A 16628-nucleotide genomic window follows, 5' to 3' on the forward strand; every position below is an offset into this window, starting at 1 on the left:
CAGAATGAGGCAATAACGCACAGTTCGTAAAAAATAATTTTTAATTATATAAGGAATAAATCCAAACACATTTATCACTGGTCATGAGAAATGATAATCGAGTTGATGTGTCTCATCCACTTTCTTAAGGACATTTGATTTTGGTTGCCGTTCTTCACTGTTGAATACACTACACTCGTCTTTGTGATATGCATCGTAGTGTCTATCAATTGAAAACTTACGCTGGCCGCCTATTATTCGGCGGCACAGCAAACATTGTGAGTTTTCACCAACAGCTACAAAAAATAATTGCAGTTCCCAGTCATTTTTAAACGACTGAGAACATAGATCTCCCGTCCTTTGCTTTTTCACAGTACCTGCCATTTCTCAGTACTTACCTGTTAAGGTTTCGGTTACCAGGGGTAAACGAGACTGGGTAAGTTGCGCTCTTGCGCCGCCGCCGTTCAGTTAGGACACATGTCTAATAACAGATGTCGCTGTCGCTCGCTGTCGCACACGTGCGCACATGTGCAGCACTTCCGCACGTCTGCACACTGTGCAGCGTTTGGCCGGCCCTGGTCTACATGGATAACAGGTAGTTACCCTACCTAAAGATAATCTGAAACAGAGATAGCATACGATACAGCTCCTGCTTCGCAGCAAATTGACGTGAAGTCCCATGACACAGTTAGCATTCCACAATTACGTGAAAATGATTTGATGCAAAAAATGCCCTACAACCCAGTCCACACCTCACCGTTTCGTGAATTGTATACTCGCACCACAGCACACGCATTAATCCGATAAGCGAAAAATCATCAATCACCTCTGCTCCGTTATGTTAGTTCTATATTGCTTAGGGGGCCACAAAGCAAACACCAACTATACCGGCCGTGAGTTTGTAGCAAAAGACAGTGATAACAAGCAACGGATAACGTCAGTTCAGAGCAGCAAATTCCCTTCCATACGGCGTTCTCAGAGGGCCTACCATGTATCAGTCCCTTGACTCGACCCCTCCATACTACAGAACAGGAAGCTGCTCACATCTGCCACGTTCCATGAAAAGAAACATACCATCTTGTCAAAGATACACAGATCTCATACCTCTCTGAAGGCAGTGACTCAATGTCTCCATAGCCATCAAGTCCATGCTAAAAGGACCTAGTTTCTCTCTGAAGACAGCGACTCAAAGTCTCCACAAACTTAACCACAGTAATCACTGCAAATTTCCTCGTCAGTGACAGAACACCGACTACCGTAGCCCCACTTGTTACACACGAGTTCGATTAGGTACTGCTCCATATAAAGCCAGCACTTGGTTGTGATAGCTTCGCGGTCTCCTATGTAAAAACAGTTCTTGCTGCAGCCGCCGTCCTCTCAGCGATGCAAAACATGCAGCCTATCGACCACCACAAATCTATCGGCAGGCAAACACGTGTCAACTGGCACACCAGTGACAGCCTACAATAGATGATAGAAGACGCACTGTTACAGTTAATATAATAAAACTTCCCAACACCATTACTGGGACAGACAAATGAAAACGAGACAGGCTGAAAAAAGTAAGTAAACTGTTTATTATTTCAAAAATAATCGCCATAACTGGTAATACATCCTTTCCACTGTCAGCCAAGACGGTCAATGCCTTCATGGAAAAATGTTTGCGGATGCCTATCGGTATGCATGCAACAGCATGCGTACCTCCTATGTTCCAAAACATCTCGCACTAAACGGGATTTTCCGATGCTCGTATCTCAGGTTCTGTTCGTGGTAAAAAGATAGTGTCAAGTGTTTTGGCTAGCCTTGGGCTAGATACCATCTGTACACGCAACAGAACGATCGTCTCAGAATCACAGTACAGGAGCAAAGTAAGAATATTAGACAGTTCCTCCAGCATAGACAAATGCGGCAGATGGTTGGTTCTTTTTGCATTTAATGTGACCTATGGTGGGCTTGCTGGAATCTATGGAGGCATGGCCGATTCCTCGGAAAACCCCAAGAAAGGTTGTTTTGTTTTTCTATATATTCGCCATCACCAGCAGACAAATACGCAGCGGAGCATTCCAGAATAACAATGCACAGTAACTGCCCGAAATTTTTACGATATATTCCTAAGGTCACCATCTCGAAGTATCTTGAAAATTTTCGTGACGTCTTTATCTATTTCAAAGATACAGTGGTTCGAAATTACCCTCCTCCTACACGTAAAATCTAAATAATAAATAATAGCAACATATTACTAAAATTTTTAACATTATGTCCTCTAGGCATTTAACTAAAGAGCCATTACTTCATTTTCAAAATTCTTTATCCGTTATTGAGAAACACCCCAAAAACTTTCTTCTTTTCCTTTTTGGGTAGCAAAACCCAACCGCGAATTACGAGACGACGATGCATAATAAATGGCTGTAATTTTTACGGTGTATTCCTAACATCCAGATCTCGAACGACCTTGCAACTTTTCTTGTTTTCTTCATATCTTTATCCCTTTCTGAAATATAGAAGTTTGAAGTTACCCTACTTGTACCCGTAAAATACGCACGTAAAATCCGATGTGAGGCGAAAACGTAGTTTATCAAGTGACTTAGCACGAATAAATATGATTTAATGTGTTATCGGCATCATCTGAGAATCCCATACTACGAAGTACATGGAATTTTTTTTGCACGTAAAATCCGATCTGAGGTGTAAAATTAGTTTTGCGTTATTTCAGTTTCACATATGTAAACTCTCTAGATTCTTTTCATATGGATTGCATGCCGCACTGCTGCAGGGGAAAGAAGGGAAGCAGCGGAAAACTGCTCCTATCTCAGGGCAAAAAATATGAATCGTTCCGGTTTATTTAAAAGAGTCTGACTGAAAAGTGGGATATCAGCTGCCTCATTCTACCTTCATCAGCATCTTTAAAGTTTTTCTCAAAACTTTTGGCATGCAAACATATTTGCGTTTTTTTTAAGCTGAGAGGGAAAAATGAAGTGACAGTGGCAACTAGATGGAAGAACAACAAATGCTAGAACATAGTAGACAGTGGCTGTGTTATAAAAGAGCCAAGGACACGGTGGCATAGAGGGATATAGTGGCAGTAGAACGTGGTTGACATTTGACAGAACAGTGCTAGGGAAAGCCTGAAGGAGACAGTGCCAGGGAGGGAGAGTGGGGGGGGGGGGGGGATGGAAGAATAAAGAGAAGGAGAATATGGAAGTGGGTGAGAGCCAGTGATAATGAGAGACAGAGTATATGACAATGATGACAGCAGCAGTGAGAAGGAAGGAATGAAATATTAGGTAAGAGAGCAAGAGGGGTGACAGCGACAGTGAGAGGGGACTGTAGTAGTAGGACAGAATGAAGGGGACTGTGTCTGTGACACAGGAGACAACGACATTGAGTTGGGTTGAACGAATGAGTGAGAAAGGGCAACAGGGAATGGAAGAGTGTGAGCGACCTACAGCGATGGCGCAGTGAGTGAATTACAGTTAGTGGAGCTTGTGGGAGTTTGAGTTGAGTTGCATGCTGAAAAAAGCTTGAATATGTTCGCACGCCATAAGTTTTGGGGAAAATTTTAAAGGTGCTGAGGAAAGTAGGATGAGGCAGCTGGTAACTTAAATCTCAGTCACAGTCTTTTAAATAAACAGGAACATATTCAATTGTTTTGTGCTGCGATAGGAGAATTTTTCCGTTGGTGGGACCATAATTTTACCCAGGTGCGTACCTCTTCGTCCGAAGGAAATCGATGGCCATGAATGTCACATAGGGAGAGATCGGGACTGTATGGAGGATGTGTAAGGGCTTTCCAGTGGAACTTCTGCAGCATGAGAACTGGAACTGTTCTAACTAGGCCCTTGCATGTGTGCCGTTAGAAAAGTTCTGGAAGACTTCGAGCATCCGCACAAACAGAAAATGATTATAGTCAAAGCACTCGATACCGCACTGGGGCAACAGTTCGTGAAGGTTCCTCCCACTACTTCGTCCATACAGTGTATCCACATAACCTGGTTCATCATTGCAGCTCTCCTTCATGTTGCCAGTGACTTTTATCGCCTCCCCTATAACTGTCTGTATCCACACAAGCTCCGTCTTATTCCGCCCATCCTTTGTTCGATGTGCGACACCCGTTCATGAAACTTGTTCGCAGTGCTCTTGTGTCGTTTATTTATACGATATTGCCCTTCTTTGAATTTGAGAAGTGACCTGACGTCATGCGTAGCTGCTGACGGTATTGGAGCAGTCCGGCCCTCACTCCTGACCACTTCCATCGAATCTTTCACACCCTCCTAGAGTTTAGCAACTTCCCTTTCAGACCGAGACTTTCTCCAGTGCCAGTCAGTTTCAAGGCTTTGAATGTACCTTCTAATTCCTGAACAGCGACACGATTTCCCGCAACTCTTTCGTTTAGCGATCCTCCCTCCTCGGGATCTGCTCTACCGGTTTCTTTCATGACCTCCTCTTTTTCTTTCTTGCAGTTCTCCTTCATCTCATCTGAATCGTACGGCTTGGCTTCCTCGCGAATCTTCGTTTGCTCCGTTTCCATGGTACTTAATCGAGTCTCACACTGCTCGACACTGGTACCAAATTCAGCGATTAATTCGTCCCGGATTTGAACCTTCAGATTCTGAAATATTTCGCGGCAACCGCGCTGTAAGTTTTCAGCTCTTTCCACGATTCTCTCCCCCGTTTCACTACAGCCCTTCGCCGCTTCGCGACATTCCCTAGCGGTCTCGTGACATTCTTCTGCCGTCCCTACGATTTTGGTTTTTACGCCCTTATTCTGTTTCTGTATTACTTGTAACTCCTCATTTCAGCTTTCATTTATTTTACCCATCACGGCCTTGAGACTTTTTAGTATCGCCGTTACTGATTCACGCCCAACAGACTCATTAAACTGTACGTCTTGTCCAAACATTTGAATCTCTAAAGCGACGACAATCCTGCTGCGAATTTGAGAGATGTTGTTTGTATTTTTGTCATCGGCCAGAGAAGCTGCTTGGGAACGGTTTAAGTTTAACATGCACAAGCGTTGGTGAAATCTGGCTCTGGAGCTTCAAACAACATTTTGTGCTTGTAATTAGAATGAGTTGTTCCATGTTCTGTATTCACTTTAGAAAATGTGACTGTTCCACCCTCCATGGTCTCAAATGCTATATCTCGCGTTTCTTTTGCCACTGGTTCTTCTCTCACATGTAATTTATCCCTGCTAGAGCTCCTCTTGGGAGGAAGTGTGCGAAGCCATTTTCAGATCCTATAGTACACAGATTCACCCTTACAAAACGACACACAAAAATTAGTTAAGAGAATTTTCAAAGCCCAGAGCAATACCTAATATTTATTAACTACTAAAGTACATTGCGTGACTCACAAAAATATTAAAGTTCCAAGGTTACTAACAAATGATCGCAAGCTAAATAAGATTCTCCCAGAAAACACGAAATATGATAACACTTGCACAATTTCCCCCAGGATAAACACTTCAAGACAATGCAGCTTAATCAGCGATGTTCCAGCAACGCCACTGGACACACATGGAACTGCCGGACAAAGAGATCTGGAATATATTCATTAATCAGACATTCTGTTGTACCTGCCCGCTAATCAACCTTGCCGTTGGTGGGGAGGCTTGCGTGCCTCAGCGATACAGGTAGCCGTACCGTAAGTGCAACCACATCGGAGGGGTATCTGTTGAGAGGCCAGACAAACGTGTGGTTCCTGAAGAAGGGCAGCAGCCTTTTCAGTAGCTGCAAGGGCAACAGTCTGGATGATTGACTGATCTGGCCTTGTAACACTAACCAAAACGGCCTCGCTGTGCTGATACTGCGAACAGCTGAAAGCAAGGGGAAACTACGGCCGTAATTTTTCCCGAGGGCATGCAGCTTTACTCTATGGTTATATGATGATGGCGTCCTCTTGGGTAATATATTCCGGAGGTAAAATAGTCCCCCATTCGGATCTCCGGGAGCGGACTACTCAGGACGATGTCGTTATCAGGAGAAAGAAAACTGGCGTTCTACGGATCGGAGCGTGGAACGTCAGATCCCTTAATAGGGCAGGTAGTTTTTTCTTTTTTTGTCTTCAGTCTACTGACTGGTTTGATGCGGCCCGCCACGAATTCCTTTGCTGTGCTAACCTCTTCATCTCAGAGTAGCACTTGCAACCTACGTCCTCAATTATTTGCTTGACGTATTCCAATCTCTGCCTTCCTCTACAGTTTTTGCCCTCTACAGCTCCCTCTAGTACCATGGAAGTCATTCCCTCATGTCTTCGCAGATGTTCTATCATCCTGTCCCTTCTCCTTATCAGTGTTTTCCACACATTCCTTTCCTCTCCGATTCTGCGTAGAACCTCCTCATTCCTTACCTTATCAGTCCACCTAATTTTCAACATTCGTTTATAGCACCACATCTCAAATGCTTCGATTCTCTTCTGTTCCGGTTTTCCCACAGTCCATGTTTCACTACCTTACAATGCTGTACTCCATACGTACATCCTCAGAAATTTCTTCCTCAAATTAAGACCGGTATTTGATATTAGTAGACTTCTCTTGGCCAGAAATGCCTTTTTTGCCATAGCGAGTCTGCTTTTGATGTCCACCTTGCTCCGTCCGTCATTGGTTATTTTACTGCCTAGGTAGCAGAATTCCTTAACTTCATTGACTTCGTGACCATCAATCCTGATGTTAAGTTTCTTGCTGTTCTCATTTCTACTACTCATTACCTTCGTCTTTCTCCGATTTACTCTCAAACCATACTGTGTATTCATTAGACTGTTCATTCCGTTCAGCAGATCATTTAATTCTTCTTCACTTTCACTCAGGATAGCAATGTCATCAGCGAATCGTATCATTGATATCCTTTCACCTTGTATTTTAATTCCACTCCTGAATCTTTCTTTTATTTCCATCATTGCTTCCTCGATGTACAGATTGAAGAGTCGGGGCGAAAGGCTACAGCCTTGTCTTACACCCTTCTTAATACGAGCACTTCGTTCTTGATCGTCCATTCTTATTATTCCCTCTTGGTTGTTGTACATATTGTATATGACCCGTGTCTCCCTATAGCTTACCCCTACTTTTTTCAGAATCTCGAACAGCTTGCACCATTTTATATTGTCGAACGCTTTTTCCAGGTCGACAAATCCTATGAAAGTGTCTTGATTTTTCTTTAGCCTTGCTTCCATTATTAGCCGTAACGTCAGAATTGCCTCTCTCGTCCCTTTACTTTTCCTAAAGCCAAGCTCATCGTCACCTAGCGCATTCTCAATTTTCTTTTCCATTCTTCTGTATATTATTCTTGTAAGCAGCTTCTTTGCATGAGCTGTTAAGCTGATTGTACGATAATTCTCGCACTTGTCAGCTCTTGCCGTCTTCGGAATTGTGTGGATGATGCTTTTCCGAAAGTCAGATGGTATATCGCCAGACTCATATATTCTACACACCAACGTGAATAATCGTTTTGTTGTCACTTCCCCCAAGGATTTTAGAAATTCTGATGGGATGTTATCTATCCCTTCTGCCTTATTTGACCGTAAGTCCTCCAAAGCTCTTTTAAATTCCGATTCTAATGCTAGATCCCCTATCTCTTCTAAATCGACTCCTGTTTCTTCTTCTATCACATCAGACAAATCTTCACCCTCATAGAGGCTTTCAATGTATTCTTTCCACCTATCTGCTCTCTCCTCTGCATTTAACAGTGGAATTCCCGTTGCACTCTTAATGTTACCACCGTTGCTTTAAATGCCACCAAAGGTTGTTTTGACTTTCCTGTATGCTGAGTCTGTCCTTCCGACAATCACATCTTTTTCGATGTCTTCACATTTTTCCTGCAGCCATTTCGTCTTAGCTTCCCTGCACTTCCTATTTATTTCATTCCTCAGCGACTTGTATTTCTGTATTCCAGATTTTCCCGGAACATGTTTGTACTTTCTCCTTTCATCAATCAACTGAAGTATTTCTTCTATTACCCATGGTTTCTTCGCAGCTACCTTCTTTGTACCTATGTTTCCTTCCCAACTTTTGTGATGGCACTTTTTAGAGATGTCCATTCCTCTTCAACTGTACTGCCTACTGCGCTATTCCTTATTGCTGTATCCATAGCGTTAGAGAACTTCAAACGTATCTCGTCATTCCCTAGTACTTCCGTATTCCACTTCTTTGCGTATTGATTCTTGCTGACTAATGTCTTGAACTTCAGCCTACTCTTGATCACTACTATATTGTGATCTGAGTCTATATCTGCTCCTGGGTACGCCTTACAATCCAGTATCTGATTTCGGAATCTCTGTCTGACCATGATGTAATCTAATTGAAATCTTCCCGTATCTCCCGGCCTTTTCCAAGTATACCTCCTCCTCTTGTGATTCTTGAACAGGGTATTCGTTATTACTAGCTGAAACTTGTTACAGAACTCAATTAGTCTTTCTCCTCTTTCATTCCTTGCCCCAAGCCCATATTCTCCTGTAACCTTTTCTTCTACTCCTTCCCCTACAACTGCATTCCAGTCGCCCATGACTATTAGATTTTCGTCCCCCTTTACATATTGCATTACCCTTTCAATATCTTCATACACTTTCTCTATCTGTTCATCTTCAGCTTGCGACGTCGGCATGTATACCTGAAATATCGTTGTCGGTGTTGGTCTGCTGTCTATTCTGATTAGAACAACCCGGTCACTGAACTGTTCACAGTAACACACCCTCTGCCCTACCTTCCTATTCATAACGAATCCTACACCTGTTATACCATTTTCTGCTGCTGTTGATATTACCCGATACTCATCTGACCAGAAATCCTTGTCTTCCTTCCACTTCACTTCACTGACCCCTACTATATCTAGTTGAGCCTTTGCATTTCCCTTTTCAGATTTTCTAGTTTCCCTACCACGTTCAAGCTTCTCACATTCCACGCCCCGTCTCGTAGAACGTTATCCTTTCATAGATTATTCAATCTTTTTCTCATGGTAACCTCCCCCTTGGCAGTCCACTCCCGGAGATCCGAATGGGGGACTATTACGGAATCTTTTGCCATTGGAGAGATCATCATGACACTTCTTCAATTACAGGCCACATGTCCTGTGGATACACGTTACGTGTCTTTAATGCTTCCATTGCCTTCTGCATCCTCATGTCGTTGATCATTGCTGATTCTTCCGCCTTTAGGGGCAATTTCCCACCCCTAGGACAAGAGAGTGCCCTGAACCTCTATCCGCTCCTCCACCCTCTTTGACAAGGCCGTTGGCAGAATGAGGCTGACTTCTTATGCCGGAAGTCTTCGGCTGCCAATGCTGATTATTTATCAAAATTTAGGCAGTGGCGGGGATCGAACCCGGGACCGAAGACGTTTTGATTATGAATCAAAGACGCTACCCCTATCAAAAAAGTTGGTACCGTATAAGTTACAATGGATGCTAGAATACTAAATAAGGTATTAGAATCTAAGAACCTACCACGGGTAGGTTAAAAAATTTAAAAAGGGAAATGGGTAGGTTTAAGTTAGATATAGTAGGAATTAGTGAATTTCGGTGGCAGGAGGAACAAGACTTTTGGTCAGGTGAATACAGGGTTATAAACACAAAATCAAATAGGGGTAATGCACGAATAGGTTTAATAATGAATAGGAAAATAGGAATGCGGGTAAGCTACTACAAACACCATAGTGAACGCATTATTGTGGCAAAGCTAGATACGAAGCCCACGCCTATTACAGTAGTACAAGTTTATAAGCCAACTACCTCTCCAGATGACGAAGAAATTGAAGAAATGTATGATGTCAGATAGTGAAGGGTGACGAAAATTTAATAGTCATAGGTGACTGGAATTCGACAGTAGGAAAAGGGAGAGATGGAAACGTAGTAGGTGAATATGGATTGGGGCTAAGAAATGAAAGAGGAAGTCGCCTGGTAGAATTTTGCACAGAGCACAACTTAATCATAGCTAAAACTTTGTTCAAGAATCATAAAAGAAGGCTGTATACATGGAAGAAGCCTGGAGACACTGACAGGTTTCAGATAGATTATATAATGGTAAGACTGAGATTTACGAACCAGGTTTTAAATTGTAAGACATTTCCAGGGGCAGATGTGGACTCTGACCAAAATCTATTGGTTATGATCTGTAGATTAAAACTGAAGAAACTGCAAAAAAGTGGGAATTTAAGGAGATGGGACCTGGATAAACTGACGAAACTAGAGGTGGTACAGAGTTTCAGCATAAGGGAGAGCATAAGGGAACAATTGACATGGAATGGGGGAAAGAAAGACAGTAGAAAAAGAATGGGTAGCTCTGAGGGATGAAGTAGCGAAGGCAGCAGAGGATCAAGTAGGTAAAAAGACGAGGGCTAGTAGAAATCCTTGGGTAACAGAAGATATATTGAATTTAATTGATGAAAGGAGAAAATATAAAAATGCTGTAAATGAAGCAGGCAAAAAGGAATACAAACGTCTCAAAAATGACATCGACAGGAAGTGCAAAATGGCTAAGCAGGGATGACTAGAGGACAAATGTAAGGATGTAGAGGCTTATCTCACTAGGAGTAAGATAGATACTGCCTACAGGAAAATTAAAGAGACCTTTGGAGATAAGAGAACCACTTGCAAGAACATCAAGAGCTCAGATGGAAACCCAGTTCTAAGCAAATAAGGGAAAGCAGAAAGGTGGAAGGAGTATATAGAGGGTCTATACAAGGGTGATGTACTTGAGGACAATATTATGGAAATGGAAGAGGATGTAGATGAAGATGAAATGGGAGATACGATACTGGGTGAAGAGTTTGACAGAGAACTGAAAGACCTGAGTCGAAACAAGGCCCTGGGAGTAGACAACATTCCATTAGAAATACTGACGGCCTTGGGAGAGCCAGTCCTGACAAATCACTACCATCTGGTGAGCAAGATGTATGAAACAGGCGAAATACTCTCAGACTTCAAGAAGAATATAATAATTCCAATCCCAAAGAAAGCACGTGTTGACAGATGTGAAAATTACCGAACTATCAGTTTAATACGTCACAGCTGCAAAATACTAACGCGAGTTCTTTACAGACGAATGGAAAAACTAGTAGAATCCGACCTCGGGGAAGATCAGTTTGGGTTCCGTAGAAATGTTGGAACACGTGAGGCAATACTGACCCTACGACTTATCTTAGAAGCTAGATTAAGGAAGGGCAAACCTACGTTTCTAGCAATTGTAGACTTAGAGAAAGCTTTTGACAATGTTGACTGGAATACTCTCTTTCAAATTCTGAAGGTGGCAGGGGTAAAATACAGGGAGCGAAAGGCTATTTACAATTTGTACAGAAACCAGATGGCAGTTATAAGGGTCGAGGGACATGAAAGGGAAGCAGTGGTTGGGAAGGGAGTGAGACAGGGTTGTAGTCTCTCCCCGATGTTATTCAATCTGCATATTGAGCAAGCAGTGAAGGAAACAAAAGAAAAATTCGGAGTAGGTATTAAAATCCATGGAGAAGAAATAAAAACTTTGAGGTTCGCTGATGACATTGTAATTCTGTCAGAGACAGCAAAGGACTTGGAAGAGCAGTTGAACGGAATGGATAGTGTCTTTAAAGGAGGATATAAGGTGAACATCAACAAAAGCAAAACGAGGATAATGGAATGTAGTCGAATTAAGTCGGGTGATATGAGGGAATTAGATTAGGAAATGAGACACTCAAAGTAGTAAATGAGTTTTGCTATTTCGGGAGCAAAATAACTGATGACGGTCGAAGTAGAGAGGATATAAAATGTAGACTGGCAATGGCAAGGAAAGCGGTCCTGAAGAAGAGAAATTTGTTAACATCGAGTATAGATTTAAGTGTCAGGAAGTCATTTTTGAAAGTATTTGTATGGAGTGTAGCCATGTATGGAAGTGAAACATGGACGATAAATAGTTTGGACAGTAAGAGAATAGAAGCTTTTGAAATGTGGTGCTACAGAAGAATGCTGAAGATTAGATGGGTAGATCACATAACTAATGAGGAAGTATTGAATAGGATTGGGGGGAAGAGAAGTTTGTGGCACAACTTGACTAAAAGAAGGGATCGGATGGTAGGACATGTTCTGAGGCATCAAGGGATCACCAATTTAGTACCGGAGGGCAGCGTGGAGGGTAAAAATCGTAGAGGGAGACCAAGAGACGTATACATTAAGCAGATTCAGAAGGATGTAGGTTGCGGTAGGTACTGGGAGATGAAGAAGATTGCACAGGATAGAGTAGCATAGAGAGCTGCATCAAACCAGTCTCAGGACTGAAGGCCACAACAACACAACAACAGGCTAGGGTAGCCATTTACAACTCTTCTACAGTTTATTAATACCGGTGAACATGGAGGATAGAAGGTATCTAAGTGAACAATCTTGGCAGCATTTTTATTATTTATAACATCTTTTGAGTCGTATGAAAGATCTGAATACGGTCAGATACACACAGTTTCTTGTGTTGTTGAAATCGTTAACACGAAGTGTTAGAGACTGTTCTGTCAATTGAGGGTAAAATATTAGTTTCATTACATCTAAAAGTTGAAGAATTGAATCGTACAATATTACACAGGATTTCTATATGAATTCGGGAAAAATATAATTATTAACCCAGTATCCTTATGGGACTATTTATGCAACACATCTTGATTCTCACGCGTGAAGCGATCCAGCCGGCAAACGGCTGGGACCGTTTCATTCAACTGCCAGCTTGCTGATTATTGGCTTGAAGTTGAGTAGTACGTAACACATAAGCTATTAAACACAGTATTCACAAGGTTTTCTCGACTGAAACGCTTTTTGAGTGGAATACTTTCCCGTGTACATGACCATGTTGGACCTTGCAACAGTTTTCGTATTTGGAAAAACCTTACTTTTCCGGAGTAATATTTGTAATCTCGGAAAACGATGCAGTACACATACGGCGAATTCTGTCATATCAAAACAGAATAAGAAAACATGTTAAACTTGTATTACAAAGCGGAATAGTGACAATAGTTTGAAAAGTGTTTTCAACGTACAATACACTCCCCTACACATCTGCGGAACAAACAAGAAGAAACTAATACTTTTCAAGTCTGCATTCTAACGTTAAATGCTAGTAATTTCCTGAAACAGTTAACATTTAACGTAGTCCTCTTGATTAAGAGAGAACTGCGCGCTCTCTATATCAACTATCTTTCCTTAGGTTGTTGTTAGCGGCTGCATTGTGATGTTCGTAGGTGGTCTGCTGTACGCAGTGAATGGGCCGACCTCTCCGCGGATACCAGTCCGGGGCTTCACCTTGGATACGGACAACGAGTCCGTCGTCGACCGCTGGGGAGCAGAAGAGGTGAGCATCGCGCCTCTCAAAGCAATCAGCGCGCTGTTGGCAGAATCACCGTGGAGACAACACACTGCAAAGAACTGTTACCATGCTTTATTTATCAGTCCCAAAAATATAGCTGTTACCGTGAAATTAAGTGCTAGTCCTTCTTTACATGCACTGTCTGGCCACCTATTAGGAGCCATTAATACGAGGTACGTCCACCCTTCGCCTTTATGACAGCTTGAACTCTGTTGAGGACACTTTTAATGAGGCTCTGAATATCTGTGGGGGAAAGACAATCCATTTTTCCCCAAGAGCGGAAACCAGAGAATAATATTACACACCCGGTTCTGTAAAGAAGTCGACGTTCTGACTCAAACCAGAGGTGTTCCATTGGGTTCGTGTCGGGAACCTAGAGATGCCTGTCCATTTCAGGAATCTTATTGTCCAAAAACCATTGCCTCACATGTCCACAGGGTGCGCCGTCTTGCCGATATAGCCATCGAACTATTCCTCTACTTGACGCAGTACAGATTACTGTAAAAATCCTTCCTCATTTATCATTTTGTTAAGCAGAGTAAGGAGACCACACCCTAATCATGGAAAACATTCCCATACGGTAATAGCACCTCCTCCATACATCACTATATATGGTAGCAGGTGACGTTTTCCAGGCCGTATACTGTCGGCTCTGCCTCTCGTGACATCTGATGGTCAGTCTTGCATTACTGTACATAAGGTGTATGGATTCTTGTTATCGGATAGTGATTCACGCTTCAAATGGTTCAAATGGCTCTGAGCACTATGGGACTTAACATCTGAGGTCATCAGTCCCCTAGAACTTAGAACTACTTAAACCTAACTAACCTAAGGACATCACACACATCCATGCCCAGGCAAGATTCGAACCTGGAGGTCGCGCGGTTCCAGACTGAAGCGCCTAGAACCGCCTGACCACACCGGCCGGCTCACGCTTCAATGGGCCAACTTTTCCCAACGATGGCTTGTAGAATTCTGAAGATTGGCTGTTTAGAAAACGCCCGCTACTTGATGGCTTTTCCAACAAGGTAAAGAGGATGAAGTCACTAGGAACCACGTCAGGAGAATACGTGGTTGATTGAAAATATGATTGCCCAAAAAAGCAACAAGTGTGACTGTCTCCCGTGCAGAATGAGCTGTGGCATTGTTCACTCCCCAGAGAGCTCCCCAGGGCGTATCGTCTTGACAGCTTCCCGTAACACCGGAAGGAGATTTGGGCAGTGTCCTGCCGTGACGTTTTGTCCCTTATCAGCGTAGTTGGTAGCACAACGTCATGGCAGTCCCAAACAACACCCAGCATCGCCTCGCCCGACGATGTTTGGGTAATGGAGGCAGGTATTGCAGGTCCCAAAGCAGCACTAAGGAGTGAGTCGACCTGGCGCAACTTGGACGATACTGCAGCCACAGTATCCAGAAAGGTCAAGGAAGAATTCACGAGGCATCCAACCGCAAGTCATCATGCTGCCATCCACGCTAGACCAGATACTCTGCAGATGGAGAGAAAATAACTGAGGTCGAAATTGTGTCCCAAGAATCCATTGCGTTGGTGCAAGTGATCATGGAAGTGTGGACTTTCAGAAGCAAAAATGATGGGAGGAGTTACTTGCAATAGAGGAAACACTGCTGACGTGCTCTTTGACGCAAAAGGAATCCAGCAGACTATGGCTGTTGACAGAAGCTGTATGGGGGCGGATCCAGCAGCGGAGACAACCATCTACAAGTTAAATACACCAAAATAAATGAACAAACAGAGAACAGATGCTGTAGTATTTGTAGTAGATTAGTAGCCAGGCAATTGGTTAAAGGTTTAACTTAGTTTTGTAGTAGTAGAAGTAGTTTTAGTTTTATATTTAATAAAGTATCACAAATAAATAATTAATACATAATTTATTACTACCCAAGGAAATGGGATTTGTATGGCCTATTTTAGCTTTTCAGATAATAGGCTGTAATTACGAAGAATAAATAAATAAACACCACCCGATACCGCGTCAGCGTACCGAATAGTGGTGGTGTCTCGTAGCTTCTCAGTCTCCCCCACGGTAACTGTTCCTCTCCTCCGCGTGGTCAAAGAACAATATTGGGAGCCGCCCCTAAGTCGTAGTTTCAGACTGCGCACAGATAACCCTATTCCGATTACATTACCGAAAGAGATGAGCATTCCAATTACCCATCTACTGCCTCCTATCAGGTTTCTTGAAGCTATTCAGTAAAGTCTAAGGATTTCTGTTAAAAAGACTATCATGTCAATGTAACAACGTCAGCTTAAGCAAGAACAAATCGCTTTATTGCCACGTTAACAAATGCATGGAATACTGACTGGCAAAAATTTTGCAGTGGATCAGAAGGGGGTTGGGTATGTAGCCGCAATATTTTTATGATTTAACCAATAACATGAAATGTCTTATAGGTAGCAAGCAAAATCTGAAGTGTAATCTGAAAGTTTTGGAACGTTGCATCGATAGAGAACCGTAAGAAAACTGAATCACACAATATTAACGCCCCACAGTGATATTTTGTATTGTTTACTGCCTTCCGGTTTTCCATCATCTGACAACTTACGACTGAACAGAGTTCACAAAACATCGAAGCTTCTAACTGTACAAAGACAAGCTGTAATTTTCCAAACATGTGTGACGATAGTGCTGCTACACGAAAAACAAATTGCATGCGGTGTTTCAGTTTGACATGGGTACAAAACGAAAAATATCACGTTGATGTAGGGGAACATGACGTAAAATGGACATTCTAAGGGACACTTAATTTTCACCAAACATGGTAACTGAAATACACTACTGGCCGATAAAATTCCTACATCAAGTAGAAATGCAGATGATAAACGGGTATTCATTGGACAGATATATTATACTAGAACTGACAAGTGATTACATTTTCACGCAATTTGGGTGCATAGATCCTGAGAAATCAGTACCCAGATCAACCACCTCTGGCCGTAATAACGGAATAATACGTCTGGCCATTGAGTCAAACAGAGCTCGGATGGCATGTACAGGTACAGCTGCCCATGCAGCTTCAACACGATACCACAGTTCATCAAGAGTAGTACTGGCGTATTGTGACGAGCCAGTTGCTCGCCCACCATTGACCAGACGTTTTCAGTTGGTGAGAAATCTCAAGAATGTGCTGGCCAGGGCAGCAGTCGAACATTTTCTGTATCCAGAAAGGCCCGTACAGGACCTGCAACATGCGATCGTGCATTATCGTGCTGAAATGTAGGGTTTCGCAGGGATCGAATGAAGGGTAGGGCCACGGGTCGTAACACATCTGGAATGTAACGTCCACTGTTCAAAGAGCGTCAATGCGAACAAGAGGTGACCGAGATGTGT

General features: G+C 42.7%; 1 protein-coding gene across 1 annotated transcript in view; it reads left to right on the forward strand.

The window, feature by feature from the left end:
* LOC126484662 (peptidyl-alpha-hydroxyglycine alpha-amidating lyase 2-like) overlaps positions 1-16628 on the forward strand; it is a 179069-nt gene that overhangs the window by 142902 nt on the left and 19539 nt on the right. The window contains exon 7 of the mRNA XM_050108254.1: positions 13157-13266. Within this exon, the coding sequence (XP_049964211.1) occupies positions 13157-13266 (110 nt within the window). The remainder of the gene's footprint in view (positions 1-13156; positions 13267-16628) is intronic.

The sequence above is a fragment of the Schistocerca serialis genome, chromosome 6, assembly GCF_023864345.2.
Source record: "Schistocerca serialis cubense isolate TAMUIC-IGC-003099 chromosome 6, iqSchSeri2.2, whole genome shotgun sequence".
Lineage (NCBI taxonomy): Eukaryota > Metazoa > Arthropoda > Insecta > Orthoptera > Acrididae > Schistocerca > Schistocerca serialis.